The sequence below is a fragment of the Epargyreus clarus genome, unplaced genomic scaffold, assembly GCF_041222505.1.
Source record: "Epargyreus clarus isolate Ecla_fem2 unplaced genomic scaffold, WU_Ecla_fem_2.2 ptg000023l, whole genome shotgun sequence".
In the NCBI taxonomy this organism is placed as follows: domain Eukaryota; kingdom Metazoa; phylum Arthropoda; class Insecta; order Lepidoptera; family Hesperiidae; genus Epargyreus; species Epargyreus clarus.
In genome coordinates this window covers 4,048,500-4,072,988 of record NW_027332230.1, presented here as the reverse complement: position 1 = coordinate 4,072,988, position 24,489 = coordinate 4,048,500, and the positions used below count along the sequence as shown (strand labels likewise).

Below are 24,489 nucleotides of genomic sequence, written 5' to 3'. Positions count from 1 at the left end.
TATAAAATTATTTTATAATCCTTCCGACTCATATCCCGTAAAACAAGGCGTTTTTATTTAGGATTAAACAAATGTAGGTACGTGTTGACTTTAAGTTTATAAAGTAGTAAACTAGCCGATTATGCTAAATTATAACAATGATATTTATAGTTTATGTCAATGATTTATAATAAATAGCACACTAATTGCGTAGTTAAATTATTAAAATTAAATTAAGAACAGTCAAACAATATAGTGAATCATTATTTTTCTTATATTATGCCAGTATCAAATGAATATAGACAATATAATAATATATAATTCGCGCCAAACTGCTAGTCCACTCTAAAGTTGTTGCGAGCAGACTATACCAGTTTTTTTGTAAACGAGGAGGAAACCTTCAAAGAATACCCGACGCCATGGGACGCCGGGTTGTGTGGGACTTTTACGGCACCAAAACCCCCCCGGTGGCCGACCTCGGCGTTTGGTGGTGAACACCGGGATCTCCTTTTTTTTGTTTTTGTTTACGAGGGGGAAACCTTCAAAAGGTACCCAGTGTCGTAGGAGCGACACAAGGTTATGTGGGATTCTTACCGCACTAAACCGCCCCTCCCCCAGGTGGCTGTCCTCAGCGTTGCCAAGAGGACTCCGGGATCTACACCGGGATCTCCTACGGAGGTGAAACCCCTAATATGCCTGGACTATATAATCTGTATAGCTAACTATAGTCTATACCAAAAACTATAGTAACCTGGTCTATACTCTGTGACTACTGACTGAAAGGCAAAAGGCCAAAGCCATAAAACACCATTAAAAAAATAATAATTCGAATTGATACTTGACAATGACATTGACTGTCATGGCATCTATCTATTTGTCAATCCCTCATTTTTATTTTTTGTTTTTTTAATTTTAATCCAATGTTTTCATTTTTGATGAGGCGCAAACAATTTAATTTTACATTAATTGAAAATACATATTTATTGTAAAATTACTACTTTATAATCATCGATTCAGCAGTAGTATGGTATGAAACTGTTGACAAGGAAATAAATGTGTAGGATAGAAACAGTGACATGTTTTTTTTATAATCAAATTCAAAATTTTTGAGACACTATTGTGTAAGGCACGTAAATGAAAGCTAAGCGCGGTTACTATGATGTATTTGTACGATCCTGCGCCCGGTACCCATCGAACATCGCAGTTCGGCTTTATAATAATGGGGTCTATCTGCATTACACATACTCTGAATTGTATGGCATTTGCGAATACATATCCCAGAACTTACAACAGTTGAAATGTAACAAAGGCGTAATTGGCGTACTGTCCCAAAGAAACATTATCATTCCTTGTGTGTTGGCCGCGTAAGTATTAAAATTTCATTTTTCAATAATATGTGGTTAATTGGCTGTGTATACTTATAACCATATTCCAATGTTTTAATATTATTTTAAACATCCATTCCTTTACACCAGAGTTTCTGAAACTTATAGTTCCAGGTTCCATAATTTTATCACATACCTGCTACGATTCAATGCCATACCCTAAAGGGGTATACTTACCCACCTTGGTATAGAATAAAATTTTATGGATATTTTCAGTAAATAGTAACGCATGAAAGTTTGCTTCCTTTGATTTGCTGGTTTTTTTATGAACATACCAGATAATATGTTAATGTACTTATTTTCAGGACACATAAGTGCTCCACTACTTTTATGTTTTTAGATCCATCTCAAGATATAGAGGACATTGTCAAAACCATAAAATTTAATGTAATTATCACCATTGATGAAGCAGATCCTGATACAACTTCAGAATTACTTAATAAGAAACCAGATAAGTCTGTGACATTTTTTAACTTAATGGTAAACTTTTACAATATGGTACAGTATGCTAGGCATGGAAATAATATCCATGCTATTGAGCACTCATACATAGCCATGACATCAGGTAGCACGGGAGAACCAAAACACATTCAAGTACCAATACAGTGCCTCCAACCAAACATTGATGATTTAACTAAAATGTTTGATATATCCCACAAAGATATTATATATTTTTCAACACCGCTCACCTTTGACCCCTCAATGATTGAGATTCTATTAGCTTGTATAAACGGAGCATCATTGCTTATAGCACCAGAGAAAGCTGAAATTTTATTTCCTGAAAATGGGGAAAATTGTGTTACATGTTGGCAAACAACTCCATCAAAATTTTTTCAATACACAAATGTTGATATAAAAAACAAAATTCTAAATGCGAATTCAATGTTGAGGATTCTGGCACTGGGTGGAGAACCTTTGAATGGACTGAAAAGATTGAAACAATTGAAAGATTGCAACAACAAAACAAGGATCTTTACATTATATGGTGTTACTGAGATGTCCTGTTGGGCTTGCGCTGCAGAATTGGATTTGAACCATATACTCACTGACAGAGAAATACCTCTCGGAGAATGCCTATCTGAAACACAACTGGTGGTGCAGCCTGTTGACCAGAACAAGAATACTGGGAAAATTATACTAGGCAAGTAAATCTATCAGTGAAATAAATATTATTCACTAAATATTGTCTTATCTCAGGTTTCAATACAACTTGATGTAATGTAATATTATGAATATTTTATAATTGCAGTCAGTAAAACAAGAAAATGCATTATTTTAAACAAAAGAAATGGTAGTGAAGAAGAGAACTCTTTAAAATTCATAGACACTGGGGACTATGGAGAAACTAAAAATGGTATTACTTATTATAGAGGTCGCAAGGATGACACTATTAAACGATTTGGCCACAAAGTTAATTTACAATTGATTGAAACAACAATCATGCAATGTCCGAGGGTTAAAACCTGCTCATGCATTTGGCTGCCAAAACCGATGCTTCTTGTTGTATACTATTCATCTGAAACTCTAAGCAGTCAAGAACTTTCAGATTTTCTAAAATGCAAGCTAGATGATAAGCACTGGCCAGACAAAGTAATAAGAGCAGATACTCTACCAACAAATTCACATGGAAAATTGTCCAAGCGGATTCTGACTCAAATGTGTGAAAAAAATTTATTGACTCCAAAATCATCAGATACCCTTAGAGAAAGTTTTTTATTAGAGTTAAAATTCTTACTACATAGAAACTTCAAATATGAAGACATAAAAGATAAAGATTTTTTCTCAATTGGTGGCACATCCTTTCTTGCAATAGCCCTATGTAATAAATTGTCTTTAACTCACCCACAATTTGCAAACATCATATTGTCACATTTGATATCACAAAAAGACACAATTGAGGAGATCTTCAGGGTTGCTCAAAAAGAGCTAGGAGTGGAAGAAAAAAAAACAAAAAAGAGAATAAGAAGGTCGAGCTCGAATTCTGTAAGTTTTGTATCAACTTCAAAATCATACAAAAAAAGATCTGATAGCCCCATCAATCCAGTTGATTTTGCAGTTATATGGTCCTATGATACCGGAAAGTGTGTTGACGCATCTCCTACATTATTTAAAACTAAGCTGTAAGTGTTTTATTGCAAACTCATTTATTTATATTTCCAACTGTTTAGCGAAGCCTAAATAAACATTTTTTTACAGAAATGTGTATGTAACAGTAGGCAGTCACTCAGGAAAAATATTAGTTGTAGATGCCATCACTGGTATACTACAAGGAGTAATAAAATTGAAATCGCGTATAGAAGCCTCGGTGCTTTGCTACGAGGATGAAAACATACCTGCCTGTGGTATGGTTGGCACTTACGATGGCACTGTAGCATGTTTCGCACTAGAAAGCTGTGAGGAAATATGGAAAATCAATGTTGGAGCGATGATAAAGAGCAAAGGCGTATGTTGCAAAGGTCTTTTCTATGTTGCGTCATATGATGGAAATATTCGCAGCATTGACATCACGGTATGTAACAATAATTCTTTAAGTATAAAATATCTTGTATCTATTTTAGATTATTATTCAGTGCCTTTTTATAACACTGTACGTCCCTGTAATACGATATAGTATTTACAATAACCCATAAGTATTCTCTACAAATGATAATGACGATTTTATAATTAATGGATTGTAGAAAAAAATAACAAACTTAAAGGTTGCATTTAATTCCATATCTAAAAAGTTGGTAAGAAATACTACGAACCATGCTGTTGTTTATGTGCTATAATATGCTGTTGTTTGTTGTCGATAAAATAAATGGCTATTCCAGTTATGATACGCTTCACTACGCTTTTCTAATACATCTTTAAAATGCATTTTTCTTGTAATATAAACATGATTTTCTTTCCAGACAGGAGAAATAAAACAATCAATATACATCTGTGATCAGGCTATATCTGCGGATTTAGTTTTGGCGAAGAATCAGTACATTTTACTGGGCACATTAGGTGGCGCGTGTGCATGCTTTCATACAGAAACAAAAACAATTTTATGGCGTTGTACTCTCAGCAGCCCCGTATTTGCTAATCCAGTCGTCTATGACACAGAAAAATATGTTGTTTTCGCAGAAGTAAATGGCGAAATTCATTGCAGAACCGTTGAGAAAGGCATCAAGGTAATTTGTGTTACTCAATGTTGTGTAAAAACTAACAGAAAAACTCTTAGATTAATTTACTGAATATCTGATTCATTTCGGAGCCTTATTAAAAGGTGCTACCGCAATTCCCTCTCAAACTAACTTCCTGCCCCCTAAGATCTTAATCTTAATAACATCTTCACAATATTGAAAGAAAGCTTGATATACATATTTCTACATTAAAGCAGTATTGTAGCGCTTTTTTATTTTACATGAAAGGTGTATTTTAACAATGATTCCAAGATAAGTTATTCCAACATAGCCGTCAAGAATAGCAATCTCGCCATATTCATGTAGATCTAGGTACAACTTCAAATAGAATGTTAGTTACAGATGCATATGGGCGGCTGTGACTCCTTAATATCAGGTTTGCAGCGTCCATTGGCGTAATTATAGCTTTGTTACGTGGAGAAGATCAACAGAAGTGGACAGCGAAAAAAACTGAATTGTTTTCCATTCTATCCTAAAAAGTCTGAGATAAATAGACACTGAAAAAACGTCATCATTTCTAAGAAGAAATTACGGGAATTCTTTTCTGGTTTGGCTTGGTAAGTGAATATGATTTTTGTTTCAGATTTGGAAATATCAAGGCGCAAAGGGAAATATATTTTCTTCTCTTTACATGAAGGAAATAGAAAAATTGAAATGGCAATTTGTATTTGGTTGCCACGACAGCAAAGTTTACAGTGTCTATATAAAGAATTTTCAACCAAGTTTACATTGGAAAGCCCAGCTAACTTCCCCAGTATATGCCACACCCTGCCATTTGAATTACAAGTATTTATTAGCAGTTTCAAATAATGGAACCATTTTTATTATTGAAGAAGGAAATGGCAATATCATTGGGGAGTACCAATTGCCTAATGAAGTATTCTCGAGCCCTGCAGTATATGGTGATTACATATTTATTGGATGTAGAGATGATCATATTTATTCGATTAAATATGCAATAAATGTGTAAACATTTAAGATTATTGCAATAATCGTTAAAACACTAAGCAACACTAGTACAAAATTACGTTTAAGTAGTGCCAAATAGTGATATAATATTAATTTGTTTCATTTGAGAAATCATTGTACCTACTGTATTACTGGAATATGACAGGCGATATTTAAATACTGGCTCACCTGAATGTATATGAATAAAATAATTATACTGTATGCAACATACATATTACCGTATAAATAAATAGTACACATATAGAGAGAAACATTTGAATCATAAATTATCTAAACAAAAATTTACCGTGTCATCCCTAAAATTAGTGATATTTCATATTAATTTATATAACTCCCTAGTCGGACTCCCTGGTATTATGCCTAAAAATTGAATTTATGACATATTTATTAAAAAAACAATAAAAATCTAAAAATAAAAACTTGATCTTTCATTATATAATGTAACCTTACTCAATTCATAGACCCAGTGCGAAAAATGAGTTGCAGTCAAATATTTCAATATTAAAAAAAAAGCTTTTCAAGCTCACATCCCCATACTAGTATTCCTTTTGTCGTGGGGGCCATGAACACCCTTTAGCGCGTCAGACCGACATGGTGACCGCTCCGACCCGGGAGTCGTATCTATATTCCTATAATTATTCCTAATTACATACGAGGTTCATTCGGCTATCCTCTATTTTACAGGCGGACTGCGAATGACCCAAAAACGAACCCTTGTTACGAAAATGGAATGAAATGAGAGTGCAATAAAATTAAAGGTTTTTCTAGGTAAATCTATTGCTTACTCTCGTGAATTCTCAGTCTGTATATTATATAGGTATTACATACTATACTTTTTTGAACAAATAATATAAAGTTAATACTGAGTCAGTTATATGCATATATCTATGTCTATACTAATATTATAAAGAGGAAAACTTTGTTTGGTTGTAATGAATAGGCTTAAAAACTACTGGACCGATTTTAAAAATTCTTTCACCATTCGAAAGCTATATTATCCACGAGTAACATAGGCTATATTTTATATGACATGAAATAAATTTGATAAATAGATTTTGAGGCAGTACAAAGTTGCCGGGTCAGCTAGTGTGCATATAAATAGGTGATATTATGTATATCAACTTATTAATAAATATTACTAGACAGTTTGAGGGAAAATTAGGAACATACAACTGTTTAATTGTAACTTTTATTCATGATCTTACACAGAACATTTAGGTTTACAGTGAGCCATTCATTACATAGCTGAATAGGTATTACAATATTGATATGGTTGCTAGACCAAATGTTACAAAATGGAATGCTATTCCGATGCAAAATTACCTTCCACATCACTTGTGCAGATCATTTTATGCCATGTAAATCTTAAAATTATAAAAGCATTCTTAAAAGATGAATAAAATCTTATATATAACAATCTTATATTTTTGAAATATTATTTGGTAGATAAGAAAATCAAATCACTGCAAGGAGCGGTTAACATAGAGCACTTCTACACAATCTCTAAGCTCTTAAAACATTTACCCAAAAGACCCTATAGAACATTTAATATTGTAGCCACTTTATATAAACAGAATATTTAAAAATAACAAGCAATATACATAATACATTAGGGTTTACTGATCTTCCTCTCCCAGCTCCACTTTCACTTTGGAGAAATCAAAGTCTTCATCAGTGCCCCGCTTATAAATTTTCAGGACATCTAAGCAAGTGGTTTCAAAGTGTGTTGTAGCATCATATGACTCAGATATGAAAATTTGACTTTGGCTGCCATCATCTGTAGGTTCATAGTAATCAGTAACAGACACAAACTTCTGTCTGATGTGCCCCAAGAGATCCAGACCTGGCTTAATTTCAGACTCAGGGTCATTAGTTTCAACAGTAGTGGACACCATAGCAATGAACCAGCCCTTGGCAGCCACCTGGTGGGTGTAAGACACCAAAGAGACATAGATGTCAGAGTTTCTTCCCACTTGCTTCTGGGGAATAATGATTTGTGTAGACAGAGCATCCTTGGTGTTCACAATGGGATGATCTAACAAACAGATGCATCTAATCACCTGGCCCTTCTTGCGTACCCTATCAGGCACATAGCTGGGGTCACAGTAAACCTGCTTGCACTTGGCTATTTCATTCCCCGAGCGCACACCAACAACCTTCCCACCCTCTCCAAGCACTATTTCATCAATAGGCTTGTCTAACATGTATGTGCCTCCATAAATGGCAGAAAGACGAGCAAATCCCTGGGGTAGTTCACCTAACCCATACATTGGATACAGGTAGGGAGACTTGCCATAACGAGCGAGCGAATCGGAGTACAGCTTAATGCGGCGAATCGTTTGAATCGCAGGCTGCTGCAAGTACGTGTCATCAAGGTACAATGCCAAAGCATGTCCTGTGAAGTCCTGCGTGTTTCTGTCCAGACCAAATTTATCGTAGAGCATCTGCATATTAGCAGTATTCGGGTCCAGATCCTTCCAAGTCTTGGCATCCTCTTCAAGAAAGTCTTGAACGTAGATCAAGAAGTTACGGAAACGCCTCTTTTCAAACATACCCATGAGATCGGAAGCCAGCGCTTCCTTTTGATCCACAGGGACCTTCGAGATCTTACCACCTTTGTACACATAGCTACCTTCCACAGACTTAAATTCCAAATAACGGGTGACGCCCGTGTGAATGAGCAATTTCACGAGAAGGCCATTAGCCATCAAAAATTTCGGAATCAAATCGACGTTCCAGTCACGACCTCGACCGTAAGTCTCGTCCGGCGCCGGTGCGTTGAACTTAGCAAACAATTCCTCTAACGGGGTAATTGACGCAGATTCTCCTCCATAATACTTGTTACGATCAATGTGTAAAACCTTCTTTCCGGACACGGAGAGCATTCCACTAAGGATGCATTCTTTTAGACCTGTGCCAAGCACGATTGCGTCGTATTCTTCATCCATGATGTTTGTAACTTTATGTCCTTAGATATGAACGAATTTTTAAGGGAATCAAGGTCTAAGCAAACCGGGGATTAACGTCAAAATGTCGGAAGTATTCGTAAGAACGAATATGTCCGCCGTCCGTCGATGACGTCGACGATTATGTACCATAGACATTATGATATAGTTTATTTAATTTAAATACCAACATCGCAAACTTTATAGCTGCGCAATGCGCAAGTAGCTTGCATTTGGTTTAAATTTTATTCATTATGACTTTCAATATATCAAAAATGTAAATAACATGCTTGTTTTAGATAAATGTTATAGTAATATCATATAATATTAATCTATTTTAGCATGATGAATGCATTCATTATTATACGTAGTATGACGTCGAAAGGACACAAACAAACAAAGACTCACAATCATTATAACTTGGAAACTTAATTATGTTTTTCTAATTTTACAGAAATAGAAATAAGTCGATTCATAAGTATTACACAGTACCATATAAATCTAACAAATACTACAGATCAAAAGTGTATTATGAAGACCCTTGTAGTCTCTTAGTTGATCTACAACACGGAATAATAAAAACTTTGTAAAACTTCATATTTTTTTTCCTAAACGCGCCTAAGATAGTTTCAAATAAAAATGAACGTGTGTGTAGTTTGTCGTAACATATCGTATCTTATCATTATTATACCATAGGTTACTATAATCTTTGATCATATCTAAAATTACAAAATATTTCAAATTACTTTATGGTATATATTTTAGGCTCGGAACAATGATAAGCATATTATTATTTAGCTTATAAAAACACAATCTTATTATCGTTTCGAGATTTTAGGTGTCAGTTTTATTAAAAATCACTCATCATATTTCCCAAACGCCCCAAAAGAGGTTAATTTAAAAAATACAGTCTGGCGTTTTATTTCGAATGTTAAAAATATACCTATTTGTTATACAAATATGTATATTTTTTAATCATTTATTTATTTTATGTATCTAGCGTTTTATGATGGAAATAATTGTAGTGTGTTTATGTCTTTATAGTTAAGTCTTGCAACAGATAAAATATCACTCTTGTCTATTGTTTTTCATTTTTTATTTCGCTGAGTCAAATTGACGCTGTCAGGATGTCAGTCAGTCAGTTGTCAATTTTAATCGAGACAGTCTATAGTTAAACGCTTGTTTTTGAGTTTTGTTCTGTCTCTTCCATACTCACACATTGTTTTCGTCGTGGCGGTCAAATAACGTTATACTTTTATTTTTCAAACCTTTTCGACCAAACAATGAATTAGTTTTGTTTATTTCGAATTCCAATGACTCGGATTGTGGTAGAAATTAAAATAAAAACACCAGTGATGTGTGAAATAGTGAACAGATGATTTCAGTCCATATGCTTGAACGTTTACGAGACATTCTCTTCATTCACAACGGCAATTGACGAAATACAACGTTCGACGGTTGCAGAATTAAAGCTTTAAATGAGAGCGCAAAGCGAACCGACCGTTCTTCAGATGAGTAAAAATGTCAACAGAGGGAAGTGGAGAGACTCCTTCGGTCGTTCCAAGTTTGCCGGGGGCACCGGAGCAAACTTATCTTTTTCCGAAAGCCAAAGGTCACTCGAGGTCTATAAGTCATGGCGGGACACCGATGTTGGCCGGGAATCCCGCGGCGGCGAGACCGGCGCTCAAGTCGGCGATGCGTGGTCACCAGCGAGCGCTGTCGCACGGTCAGATCGGCGAAGGGCCCCGCGCCGCCTCCGGACCCGGCCACAGTCGCACCGGTAGCCGGACGGACTTCATCCTTCCGCCGGGCCACAGGGATGCAGCGCCCGCTAGCGCCCTGCCCCGGCTGGCCTCAGTACGAGCGCACCACTCGCGACAGGCTTCCCGCTCTGACTCCATATATACGTTAAGACGACCCTCCGTAGTCGGGCCCTGGCGAAGAACAGTTTTCTGGCTGATGAGACGTCAGCAACCCGCAGTGGACAACCGACACTTAATAGTGATACCTAATCATCTCGTGCCTGATAAAACTCCACCGAAGGACCATCCAAATGGAAAGCGATGTGACAACAAAGTCAGGACAACTAAATACACTTTGCTGTCATTTATACCTAAAAATCTGTTTGAACAATTTCATAGGATTGCCAATGTGTACTTCATATTTATAGTGCTTCTAAACTGGGTGCCCGCCTTAAATGCGTTTGGCAAGGAAGTGGCAATGCTGCCTGTGTTGTTTGTGCTCGGAGTGACTGCCATCAAGGACCTGTTTGAGGATCGCCGAAGACACCTCTCTGACAAGAGGATCAACAACTCTTTCTGTCGAGTGTACAAAAAGTAAGTTTCCATAATATTTTATTAGAAATTAGAAATAATAGATATTTGACGACTGGAGTGGCAGAGCAGTTACTGTGCTGATCGGATGCACAGTGGGTTTAATCCAGCCAGACAGACATACATATAAATTATGAATTTTCATTTCTATTCTGGGTCTGAATGTGAGGGTTTTTGGTCTATGTATGTTTTTGGTATCCTCAACAAATCTTAGTCTGGTTGTGTGAGTATTGAAAGTATCTATTTTGAAAATTGACCATTTAGTAAATCAAGCTATGTAATATTTTTAAATGTACTACATAATAGTTTATTGTCCGATTAATTATTATTCATAATGAGCTCTATAATAATAATTGAATAGGATTTCAAAAACCTTTAAACCATTTTCAAGAGTTCGATATGTATTTAAAACATTTCCCGTGCCACGAGGTAAAGGTCGAGCCAGAATTGCAAAATGGCAAGAACATTGCTTTGCGTTAAGGCATAATGGAATAAAATAATGATAAAGTAACAAAATGTGCAGTCTATTCCACAATGGCATTTGACATTGACTTGGTTGAAATAAAGCAAAAACTTAATGTGATTTATGGTATTTACAATTATACTACAACTTCATACATTAACAAGATTATTATAAAGTGTCAGTACTCACAATCACAGTCCCTTTACCTACTGAACATTTTTTATTATATTTCATTCAAAGTAATTCAGACACATTTCTGTACAATTGAGAAATACATATTATATTTATTTCTTATTAATATTACCTTTACATATAAACATATATAATGTAATGACATTTTTATATAAATTATATGGAAAAATAAATTGATGCATTTATATATTGACAAACATTCAAATGTTGGTGTATAATATAAAGTAAAGATGGCATACATAGCAATATAAATAAATTGTTTCTACAATTGTTCAAGGAAAAACAATTGGTTTTACAAATTATAAATATTATTTTATTACAAGCACTGTTTTGCATTGACTAAGATTTGTTCATAATAGTAAGCGAATGAGTCTTGATTTACGTAATATAGTACTAGGGCTATCACTTATGAGTTGTCATAAGACATTGGTTAGATTATTGTTTTTAACTAGCTTGTCAATTCTATGGAGTGACATAAACTCTTAAAAAAGAAGTAATAGGATTAAGGGTGATTTTCCTCCAGAGATGTATGACGTATCTAAGTAGGGAACAAGGTAGCTAAGCAATGAAGCTAAACAAGTAGGATGAACTATCAGATGACGAACGTGAACTAACGATGGCGATGCATTGGCGACTCCTGTAGTGGTGCAAATGTTCGTAGGAGATGGTAGCTACTTTGCCTCAGGCAGTGGCGGACTAAGGTCGTCAGAGACCCAGTGCGGAAATTCGAATGGAGGCCAGGTGGCCAGGAGGCCCAATGTAAAAGTTAATTTTATTTTACAAAATTACAAATGTGTCCATAAACTTATTACTCGACGATGTATGATTCCGGTGACAATTTTTTTCGCAGACGGCAGACGCCTTACCGCTACATTTAAGCTTAAAAACCTGCTTAGTATATCGCCTACTCTACTATGCACATAAAAAAACAATAAATCGTACTGAAATACATTCATACTTTAGCTTGGCTTAGTTACACATTCTTTAACAGAATAGATTTTTTATAGTTACAATTACATGATACTAGAGAAAAAGATTAAAAAAAAATTACGTGCAGTTTTAGTTTTCAGATTAACGTTAAAAACAAACAAAGCACTAAAATATATTTGAACGTTCATGCCCTAAAGACACTACGTAGCAAATGAAATCCTCAATTTAAACATATTGTATGACAGAATTAAAACACCATACCTATAAGTATGGTGTTTTATTTCTGTCATACCTATAAGTATGGTGTTTTATTTCTGGAGCATCACTAATATTGGTAGCATTCGAAAGCTATCAGCCCTGTGGCACCCCAGGTCGATGTTACACCGAGACGTCGTAATTTGAGTGTCAACAAGTCGAACTTTCACTCGGATCCGGGTCTCCACGCTCATTATGTGCGTAGTTGTTTTGTGGCTGCCTTCATTGAATCGTAATGCTCACCTTTAACATCGTCGCCTTTAACTATTGGTAATTGTTATTGTAATTTATTCATAGGTGCGTTACCCTTCCTCAACAACTAAATATAGCTGTAATTGTAGCAAGGTCGAATTTTGTACTTTAGTTAAGATGTTTTATAAGACGGAATATCGCAACAATAAAGAAAACCTACAGAAAAATATTTATGTTTATGTCGTATGTGCATTTATTACATAAAATACTAAATGCTTAGACCAAATAAAGATCACTTCTTTCCATGCCAATCTATGATTTAACTCCAAGCAGGAACCGTGTTCCACCACAGCTGGTTTTTATTTCGTAAGGAAAGTTATGACGTAACGCCTATTTGCCGCGTATAGCGGACTGTATCAGAACTGATTGGAAATGTATGAGAAAGAAATACGTCAACAAATACAAAAACATTTACAATACAAATACAGTCATTTTTGTAAAAACTCATACTAACTCATACAAAGGGTACAGTCTTATCACACCATTCCAAATAGCTCTGTTCTAGAATAATAAGATATAATATTCCTTCTGGTAAACGTATTTCATATTTCTTTGCCCCTTTGGAAAGTTGACCTGTTAAATCTATTGTTAGGGTGCCCTATACACAAGGAAGCCTTGTAACTCAATAAGCCTGAACGTCAGGTACATGCAGTGTTGACGGATGTAGAAAATTTATGGAATAGTGCTGTTATTATACTTATACTTATTTTAGTAAACCGTTTCCTATTTAAGGGTGGAGTTATTTTACGGTCCGATAAGATAAAATACATAAATGAATTAAAATAAGAAGTTATACGTATTTAACTAACTTATGTAGAACGGCATTAATTCAAATACGATAATGTTCGTTATGTAGACTAAAATATGCAGTAAAAAAACAAGTAAGGTGTTAGGTGAATTATGCGCGATTATAAACATTTGGCGATAAATTATCCTATTTATTTGTGTGTTTTTATGTTAATACTGTGTTAACAGTTACATAAATAAAGATGAATTGCCTAAATATAATTATAAGTTCTTTTAGTTTTAGATGACAGACTGGACTCTCTTTTTATCTGATATTTTTTACATAAATATAATAAACATGTAAACTGTAGACCCGTACCGTCAAGGCTACTCATATGTCCATAATGCATGTCTGAAACCACTTAGAACATAGTGTTATGATCGTCACCAGCATTTTGAATGTTACTCCACCATAAAGACGGACCTTTTAATGTTATTCGCCGAGGAATTTCCTTTTTCCTTTGTGTTACTTTGTATTCAGTTGGGGGTTTGTTTCCATTTGGGGATTACAACGAAATATATTTTTCATATACCCACGCTCCACACGCAGCCCATTAGGACAACAAGAGTGGCGTATAAAAAATTGAAAGGGTTGAAATATAAAAGGTTTTCTAGCACCTTAATATTAAATCATACGAAGTGAACGAAGTTTTAAATTTTTATAACTTCAAATTGCAACAAAAATATTTTATGGAACTTTGCTTGTTGATATAATTCACGATATTGTATCGTTTTTCAATACTTAACCAGGAAATCACTACCCGAACGCGAAATCCAAAATTACAATGTAATGAAAAACAATATCGTTGCGTGAAAGTCCCGTCTAAATAAACTTAGCAAATGTTTATGATTAGTGCGTAGTAGACAGGCTGACAAAAAAGGAATAACGCGGTGTAATGACATTTTATTACTAAGTCTATTAAAAACTAGTTTTTGTTATCATGTAATTTAAAGTGGTAAAACTCTTATACCACGATAAGTATGACGCTGCCGCTACATTTATGTATTCCTTCCTAACAACATCGTTTTAAACCTAATATTGATATGGGATGTTACGGGTAGGACTGGCAACTAAATGAAGTTGGTTACAAATATATGCTATCTATCGGTTACAAATATAACCTATGTTATCTTAGTACATATCACAATTAAATATCCTTAATTCTTTGATCTATTCGCCAATCTATTTGTATTGGAAACGACAATGGGAATGTCTTACCCGTTGTTACATTTTAGTAAAATATAGAAAATGTCTACGAACTTACGAAGTTACGAAACAGTTTCTAATTATTATCGCACTATTTCCTACTATGTTATGTTACACATCGGTCTTACACCGGTAACTTTATCTCGATGAAGCTGATTCATAACATAACGCATATGACCTGTTTTTATCAATATGAAAATGATACGATGTTGAATGAGCTCTATCACTTCCATGGTGAAACATTATCTAAGATCGACTATCTACATTTACTTTGTTTTTTGTTTCCGTATTAATTAATGATAAGGTGGTAGGTGGTCACAAAATAATTTCTAAGCTTCTTGCTGTTAGGGAAAAATCACCATTTTCACTGTTTCCATTTCCATTCCAGTAAATTAATAATAAATGTATTCTATTGTATTGTTGTAAATACTTTTACAGTTAAAAGATTTTATTTGTGCAAGTAAAGGACATGCATTACCCCAGTAATATTATAATGGAAAATTTTCGTGTAGAAAAATAAGAAACCGTAAGTAGAGCTACGCGCAAAATCTCACTGTTATTTTTTTTGCAGTAAAGCAGAAGAAAATGAGCTAAATTCAATTATTTATTTGCTTTACATAACATACTAATAGGATCATTCAAACTCGTTTGACCAGAAATGTTGTTGACAGCCTTTGAACATTGAAAGTTGTATTTCTATTAAAAAAAAAAAAACGATATAATAGAAATATATTTTAATAAATTAATTACGAGTGAACAAAAGTTTTATCTTCAACATTTTTTTATACTTATTGATATGATACGACGTATCGATAAGATACGAATGTTTGATTATCTTTGATTTCGAGGAAGTACCCATACGCGGGGCGTCAAGTTGCTTTGCAAAATAGATTATTGTGACCGAAGAGCCGGTAGAGCTGGTAATTTTAGCCGTGTCTATCAACTCCAATTGCGATATTAATGATGTTTGCATGACGCCAAGGCAGCCGAAAGACAAATATCAATGACACGAAAATTGGATAGAAATAATTGAGTAGGCAGCTGTGTGGTCAATACTCGGTCAACATTTGCTATACCTTTGATTTATATACATGACGTATATATAAAAAGTAGGTACGTGGAAAGTGATTCTACGAAATTCGTCAATTTTTTTTATTCATTTTTATGAATAAACAGACTACATTTTTAAAGCGACCAGTTTAGTTTCTTGTCTTTCTTTTTTTGACATGTACCTATATGGTTGCTAAAATGGGAGCTTAGAAAATAATACTCCTGTGTAATGGTAGATTGAGACTATTTAAGATTTGCCTAGGTATTCAATATAAATTATAAGTAATTCGAAATATGTTGTGAATTGTGATGTATTTTTAAAACTACGAAATTCTACTTTTTTGGTTCTCTTTAAGGAAATGAAGGTCGCCAAGAGCACGTAGACTTGCGACCTCGTTTCAATAGAATATAAAAAAAAGTAATATCACTCATTGCTATTATTTTTTGTGTATTCGTTTTTTTAGATTGTAGAAGTATCAAGCAATACTATGTTCTTGAAAACATAATCTTATTGTTCACCTGGCATTAACTGTCGCCGACATATTTAGAAATATTCAAAGGACAATGCCCATGAAGTATGGACCGCTGTCCAGAGTTGCATCAAATTGAAACTTGTTGTGGACGATGTATAATTAACCAAATACTACCACCAATAATTATTTTTTAGATCAGCACCCGGGTTCTGAAGTTATTTACCGAAATGTTACATAACCTCAAAATCGAAAATATCCGACGATAGATTGATGGTCGGTTTTAACTGATAGTAGGTACCTATAATGTAGTTCGATTAACATATCCCATTTACTTTTAAAGGTAGTAGTAGGTAAAAAAACCTAAAATGATCCTAAAAACCTAAAATAATTAATTCCGAGTATAAAATACCGCCATTTTAATTTTTAAGAATAACAATCAACATTTCCTCTTATTTTATCTTAAATGGAATCCCCTGTTCAAAGAAACTATTCTGATCGACAAATTATGTAAAAAAAAAAAAAAAAAAAATATTACTTTCATTTTGACGCATGAGAAAAATCAGTACCAAAAATGGGCATTCTCCTTTGTCCTAAACTCCATTTTTCCAAATACATTACTCCCCGGATGACTTTTATTATGGAAGCATGTCTGCGTACTATTAGTCATTCAAACCAGGAACACACCAGCGCTAGACTCATGGTCATAGCTTAACTTTGATAAGGTTGTCCATAAGCAGTAGCATATTCGATGTCCGCAAAAAAGGTCCTCCTGTTTGAGGAATTCTACCAAGTTATTTTTTTATATTCGTCATTGGGAATCGAATCATCGTCTTATATACGCCCCATAGCTACAGTTTTGGTGTAACGCAGTAAACAGACGCAACCGCTTTGGTATCGCTTACATTTTTTCAATAATTAGGTAAAACACATCGCCACCGAAGTTTGGAAATAAAATAAAAACAAAAGGACTTTATATCCTTTGACCTAAAAATTAAAAACACGGTCGGGTCGTGGCCTACATCAGAATAACACGACAATGTCGGCCGCTAATTACGGGAGACATTCATGTATAAAAATCAATTACGGCTGAACGGTGATTACACGCCGCCATGAATATTTTAAAGGAGCGTGACATCGTTGTGTAGGAACGAGCTTTAAGTGGGTCACTGGTCAAGGCTAACTCCCGTCCTTCCAAATAGCAACAGATGTATCTTTGTTATGTGTATGAGTATTTTCGAAGTAGAGTTTTATTTTCATATTAAAACGCGTATACCTCTCAAGTTTTTTTTAGATCTTAACCGAACTACAAAAGCCACGTCGAATGCGGTCGACAATTTGATTGATCGCTAGGGTCTAATTCAAAAGAGTTTCCGTGCTTCCGAAAGCACGTTTAGCCGTCATTCCTGGTTGTTGTCGATGAATCGCAGCCACTAACCCTAATCGAAGACGGTACATGTTGGTTGTTGGTTATATGTGGAAATTACATGTAGTGATTGTATATGTGGTATGAAAGTGTCTGACACAGGTTGGCCACTCATCCATAGTTTCCTCAAACAGTCCATACTGGAGCAGCGTGGTGTATTCTCCAGACGTGCCCTACTTGTAGTGAAAGACTTATGTCTCTCAGGAAAACATGAAAAAAGTTCCAAGAAGGCATATTATTATGAATTTTTTGTTATGGTCAGGCTCGCCGTGTAATGATCGAGTGGGCGTCTAAACAACAAAGTGACTCACAAAACAATCACTTTACTATAATGCTTTCGTTCCAATTGTTGTGTTTTAGATATTCGTAAACGATGAGTATTATAAAGGTTAAAACCTAAAGGCACATAAGGTACACAGGTACGTAATTATATATTATTGGTTATCGTTCAATTGTGGTATGTTTTAAGTGTGTATTTTTTTTATTAGTTCTTTAGTTCTTTTGTATGGGATCAATTATATTATATTTATTTATTTAAGTAGTACTCCCAATTAAGTTTATTTTGGCGGTATTCATTTCAAATTTAATAATGATACTTACATCCTTATATACACAAATATTACTTGTAGGTATTATCGTTCATAAATATAAACATTTATTAAAATTATGTATTATTAATGGAAATTGGAATTGTAAAGCAATTTCAGATTATTTCTTAACACATTGCTATTCCATTCCTAATTAGTGTGTTATGTGGTATGTTTTGTAACTTCAGATCATATTATTTGTAATGAAAGTGATACCAACACACGTTATGTTCTTGCGTCGCAGAACAAGCTACCCACATTGCGTGAAACACAGATTTGTGTATTTTCTATACTGATATGATATGATTTGGACAAATTGTTCTCGCTGACCAAAAATATAGATACTTAGTTCCTTTTTATTTATGTTCGTATGCGTGTAAGCACACGTGAATAAACTGTCAGCAGTGTTTTCGCTACGTGCGTGCTCGGTAAGATAGGATGCAGGTGACACGCGTGCGGGAAAGACGTGCGTGTAAGTATACACACGCGTGACAGGCAACTTACCCCTTCGAACAATATAGTAAGAAATAAAATTCTGAATTGTGCACACATTGAATGATTTGCATTCCTTCATTGGGTGCTACTTGCGTTGCTTGCAATATAAATAAACAGCTCGGATGAGCCCTACACGTAGTATAATATTAAATTTGTGTGTGTAAGTGGGCAAATATAATTCAATATTGTCAAAATTACCTTGTTGTTCCAAGACTCTCGTCTAAGTACAACTGTACTTCAATGTTATATTCTGCAAGGCATTCATCTTTTTTGGCCTGAGGTAGCGTTGTTCAAGGTGTCTACTGCATCAATCAATTAATGGTTTTACATTTTATCTTTGGATGTAGAACGTGTTAAAACTAGCTTCAATGTGATCAAAAACTTACTCGTAATTGCTTCTAATCGACGTCGTTTGTGTCGCCTGTTGCTATTCCAATCTAATTTTAATTAAGAACGAATAACGTAGCGATAACTAAATTCTTTGTTTTGTTATAATAGATTCGGTCACAGTATCACATCGCACATAACGTTGTTACGCAAATAGATTTATTGTCCTTTTATGTCATATTTGATTAGTATAATATGATATTTCATAGCGTATGTGTATTTATGAGATTAGCACGTGTATACGAAAGAGTAACATATTGTAGTTTCAGCCAACAATACATAAAACAAAATGTTTAATTGAAAATGCTCGGTTACTACTTAGTAAATTATAAAATAAGTTAATTAAATATGTCAAACACAATTTATTCTCGTTTGCCTTAAACACAAAAAATATAGATTAAAGTTATGCCTATGACCGCCTTTACAGGCTAATTTTACTTGATGTAGCAAATTCCTATTAATTAAAGTTATATATTATTTTTCTTACATTACTTTCCTTATTTTAGTAGTTCCGTTAGAACGAATCCGTAAATAAGTAAGTGACGTGGTAAGTTCAGTTACGTGATATGTCAAACAGAAAAGTAGACTAATAAACAACACGGCTTATGTGTTTACCTTTTAGTTCAACATTGTTGGACTTGTACTAATAAACTATGTGTCTCTTCACATGACCTGTGGTCGTATACTCGAACTATACCTAAACCTAAATATATTACACGGGCCGATAACCGATGGAGAAGAAAGGTCCTGGAAGAAGAAGGAAGAAAGGAGTGGCGACCACGTTTAAGCAAAAGTAGCACAGGTCGCCCCCCGACCAGGTGGACTGACGACCTAAAGAAGACGCTGGGAAACCGCTGGATTCAAAAGGCACAGGACTGGTTAGGTTTCAGCCTTGCTTGGGACAGATTACATATTACTACATTCATTTTATTGAAAATAAACACTGAGATTACCTATTCAATTAAAGTTGATAATCGGATATTAAATGACTCTACTTGCAATTTGTCCACACTTCATACTGTCCATACTGTCGTCCATACTGTCCAACTTGCAAATAGTAGAACACTCATAGGGTCGACAATTCACACATCATCATACCAATCATATAATATTCCTTTGATATTCCAATATTACAGCAGTAGGTACAGGCTTCGTTATGTTTCCGCAATCGCACTTTTACAATCGATCATCCAGCCTTTACTATAGGTTTAGTTATAGAGTAGTGTAGTATATAAATGATCTCGAAATCTGCTAAACTCATGTAGATATATATTTTCTCAAAATTGTAAAGGGTGGCACAAGTTAACTTCAGATATTTTTAACTGATTTAATAATTTCAATAATTTGAGTATAACAATTCAATTTTTATCGTTATTTTTTGCAAAAGAATGAACCTCCAGCACCGCCAGCACCGCTTGTCAAGTCAAATCAACTCATTTTTTTTAACCGTTACAAAATATAAATTCCTTACAATATATTATGTCAACTTTGTAAGTATCCTGACATATAAATCGTAGGTATCACGGGCACTTACGTCACATCGGTATACGGCCTATTTTACGACTGTGCCAGTTTAACGATGCGTTAACTGGGTATATTGTTAATATGGAGCGGAAATTTTCTATGCTTTGGTTTAAGTGATCTGAATCAGGAGGTCAGCGGTACCCCTTTGCGATCACTCTATGTGCACTTGTGCACGGAAAGTTATGACGATGCTATTGCATCGATATAAACAATCATAATGTCCCTAATACCCACACGATACGATTTTATATTTGTTGTGTTTTAACAAAGAACTAACAAAACATGGTCAGCGTCGGTGCGATCTGGTAGGCGTAACCTCATGCATTAACAATTTTATTTATGGTTACAGTACGACAATTTCTAGGGGGTGAAGTCTAAAAAACTTTATACATAAAATTTGGATAATAACCTGTCCTATTAATAACTACTAATAATAAACTACTGTTTAAACAGATATGAACATGATTAATACTAGAGGATAGGATAGGGGCGTCACAATACTACGAGTATTAAGATAACTTTTTACCTGTAGGAATTTTACCATATAACAACTTACCTATTATGTTGTTCGATAAAATTCCTGCCGTTCGCAAATATTAACAGGATAAACACCTTAAAATGTCCAGTCCAAGTTTACATCAATCCGTTGTTTTATAATTTTAGTTGGTTTATCATATAAAATGTAAAATTAAATAAATTATAATGGAAGTCAATATCTTTAAAGTTTCCACTGACATTGTCGTTAAAGGATTTTAATGACATTGTGCATTAGTCATTTATTGCCTTTTATGATGCATAGATACCCAATGGAGTTTCCAAGGTCTTGTCTACCTACGCAAAGCGTGCATAACGAAGTAGTAATTACAGTTTGCATAATCGAAGTTTAAGCTCTCGTGAGCGGTTCTCGCTGGACTATAAATAAATGCAATGAAGGAAACTAGTGCCGCCATCATTATGCGGTACCCAATGTAGCGTGTTCCGGTTCTAGTCGGGTTAGTAGTGGCTTCTGCTCGGCACGAATCGGCAAATGGTACTCGACGAATCTCAATTTTATCTACGAGATAATAATGAAACGGCAGACGTGATTAGAAATACTTTTGCACGTTTACTAAACGTTTCGGTACATTAAAAGGAAAGTTTATTCAATTTAGCCAATACATATTTTACTTTAAAATTAATATAAATTTATGAAGAAATGATTATTCGATATACGATTCATTACGTTCATTCATCATTTATTTTTTAGTTCTGTACATTAGATTCTAATAAGTATTATTTTTTCTTATGAATGTTTCAAGTGGTAATAGAAAGATGATATGCTAATGTAATTTTGATCACACAATTTAAGATGTTGGTAAATTGATTATTTATTGATAAGTGTTTCGATTGGAATACGATCACCGCTGACCCGTGATTCCTATAACCATTACACACTCCAATAACTATCTGGAAATTAGGTCATCTGACAACAGAAGACTTTTAAACTGGGTTGAAATTAGAAAATCCATTACGGTCTCTTTTAACCCAAATGGCCACAGCCACTTGAATAATGGATAAGGGACTAAAATGGGAGATTCTGAAATGAAGTCGGTATTTTAGGATGGAAGTTTAAACGTAGTGAATTATAATTGGACGATTGGTCTTTCGGTCAAGAAGTTTGAAAATATGTAACTATTGCCACTCTCATTTCTATTTTACTTATAGATAATATATTTGGCGAAAGACTCTTATTTTATTGAATGTTATTTACATAAATTGAGAAAGTTAATTGGTGTTTTCTTTGGATCGAAAGCATTATCGCCAGCCTTATAAAAATCTTTTAAAATTTCGGGAAGTATGAATTACGACGTATTGTTCTGATAAATAATGCGTCATGGTGCAACTGTATCAAAATATGGAAACACTTGTACAAACTTCATGGCTAAACAATTCACGGACATAATGCCAATGACGTACGCAGCTGGCTCGTTCATCACTAGCAATCTAACGAAAGTAGTTGCTCTAATAGTACATTACAATACGAGGACGAAAATTTTTTTTCTGACAAGTGTGAGTTTGCAGGCCGAGCCGCAGGCGAGGACTGCAATCACACGAGTCAGAAAAACATTTTTCGTCCGCGTGTTGTATAAAATTTTATATTACGGGGTCGGAAATGGGGGTTTTGCGCACGCGAAGCGTGCGTAAAACGTCAATTTACGCACGCCGTGATATAAAGATAATTAATATGTCTATTGTTTTTGACGATACTTCTCACTGTAATTATGTAAAATTAACAAGACCTCAATTATTATTATTGCCATAGCACGCCAGCTGTATTATGATATCTAAACAATAAAAGTAAAATCTGAATATGGACGTGAACTACTTAAGCAAAGGAGTCTCTCGGGTTAAACTGGGTTTACTTTTAAGCAATGACATTGACAATATAACTTATTACATCTCAAGATATGGAGCATGCAGCGTTCATGCATATAAAGTGGCGCGGTCGAGTCGCCGTAAACTATCGAATTAATAGGTCACAAACGATTTATGGAGTTGAAATAATGCACAACAATCGGAACCAGGTCTATAAGCGTCGTTAGGAATAAGCACCGTGACAAAGTGCTACAGGAATATGGTTCATCGTGGCAAGCCGCCAATGTTTAACACCAAACAAACTTAGGAAATATGTTTTATATTGTAATATTAGAAACAGCGATGGTATATTTAAAAATATTGCACTCGAACGTGGCGGTAGCGCCCGAATTAGAAATTGTTGTTGCAACATTCTTTTAGCAATATATTTATAGTTTTAGGTATTATTATATATAAAAAAGAATATTGTAGCATAAAATGATGAAAAGTCGTTTATTATTAAAAATAACGGCGCTATGCACTATGCAAACGAGAGCGGCGCGAATTTATCACAGACTTAGAATAAGATCAAACATATTTACACCGTTACAAATAACAACGCTTTCTCATACATATTAAATCTATTTCAAGTGAAGTTATTAGTGGATGTAGTGTTACGTTTTCTGTTTCTTTAGTAAAGTTTTATGGTTGCGTGTCGAGCAACTTGTACTTGTCTTCCTTGAACGGTATCGTATATGGCAGGTTTGAAATTAAAGACTGCTATAAAATGGAAGTCATTATAAATGTATACAGTTCTTACTTATAATACACACAATAAGTAAGATTATTCGTCTGCTACCCAGACAAATCGCGGGTTATTGTCATTAAAAGAAAGATTTCTTTTTTAGATTAAATAAAAACCGAGCCATCAGTCATTACCTACCTAGATAGTTCCCGATATCAATAACCGGCCTTGATTAATTCCTGAGGACTACGAACACAAAATACTCCACTAGATTTCCAAATTACTTATTAAAATAAAGCTGTATTCAAAATTGCCTAATAAACTTACGGTTTGCGTGATTGTATTGCCCTTGGATCCTTGGACACACCACATGGTCGCGGTCAGCTATTAATTTAAAACGGTTATAACATTTAGTGGTATTTTAAAGATTTGGTACGAATACCTAGATCAAAGCTCAAGAGTTAGTTGTAATTTTTCGAAATAGTTTTATTTATGTTTTCCTGTAAAATTATTTTCATTGTTCGTATTGTTAACGAGTTTTAGTTTTGTAATCGGAATATTGAAAGTTTGAAACTCAGTTTTTTCTAAAGTAACATCAAAAAATC

At 34.5% G+C, this 24,489-nt stretch overlaps 3 protein-coding genes across 7 annotated transcripts in view; 2 read left to right on the top strand and 1 right to left on the bottom strand.

The window, feature by feature from the left end:
• Positions 1-876: 876 nt before the first annotated feature.
• On the top strand, positions 877-7,023 carry Aasdh (Aminoadipate-semialdehyde dehydrogenase). 5 transcript variants are annotated; one of them, XM_073086002.1, is made up of 7 exons: positions 877-1,343; positions 1,670-2,505; positions 2,614-3,484; positions 3,561-3,873; positions 4,259-4,522; positions 5,118-5,436; positions 6,188-7,023. In XM_073086002.1, the coding sequence occupies exons 1-7, from the start codon at positions 1,114-1,116 to the stop codon at positions 6,235-6,237; spliced, it is 2,883 nt and encodes a 960-aa protein (XP_072942103.1). In that variant the 5' UTR covers positions 877-1,113; the 3' UTR covers positions 6,238-7,023. The 5 variants fall into 5 exon arrangements, with proteins under 5 accessions (XP_072942103.1, XP_072942099.1, XP_072942100.1 ...); XM_073085998.1 differs by having other exon boundaries at positions 6,160-7,023; XM_073085999.1 differs by having other exon boundaries at positions 1,670-2,509; positions 2,618-3,484; positions 6,160-7,023.
• Gdi (GDP dissociation inhibitor) lies at positions 6,679-8,451 on the bottom strand. The gene has a single exon (XM_073086003.1). It carries the CDS (start codon positions 8,449-8,451, stop codon positions 7,120-7,122), a length of 1,332 nt encoding a protein of 443 aa, XP_072942104.1. The 3' UTR covers positions 6,679-7,119.
• A 1,126-nt stretch (positions 8,452-9,577) lies between these two features.
• LOC140751814 (phospholipid-transporting ATPase VD) overlaps positions 9,578-24,489 on the top strand; it is a 61,814-nt gene continuing 46,902 nt past the window's right edge. The window contains exon 1 of the mRNA XM_073085870.1: positions 9,578-10,784. Coding sequence (XP_072941971.1) covers positions 9,970-10,784 — 815 coding nt within the window. The 5' untranslated portion in view covers positions 9,578-9,969. The remainder of the gene's footprint in view (positions 10,785-24,489) is intronic.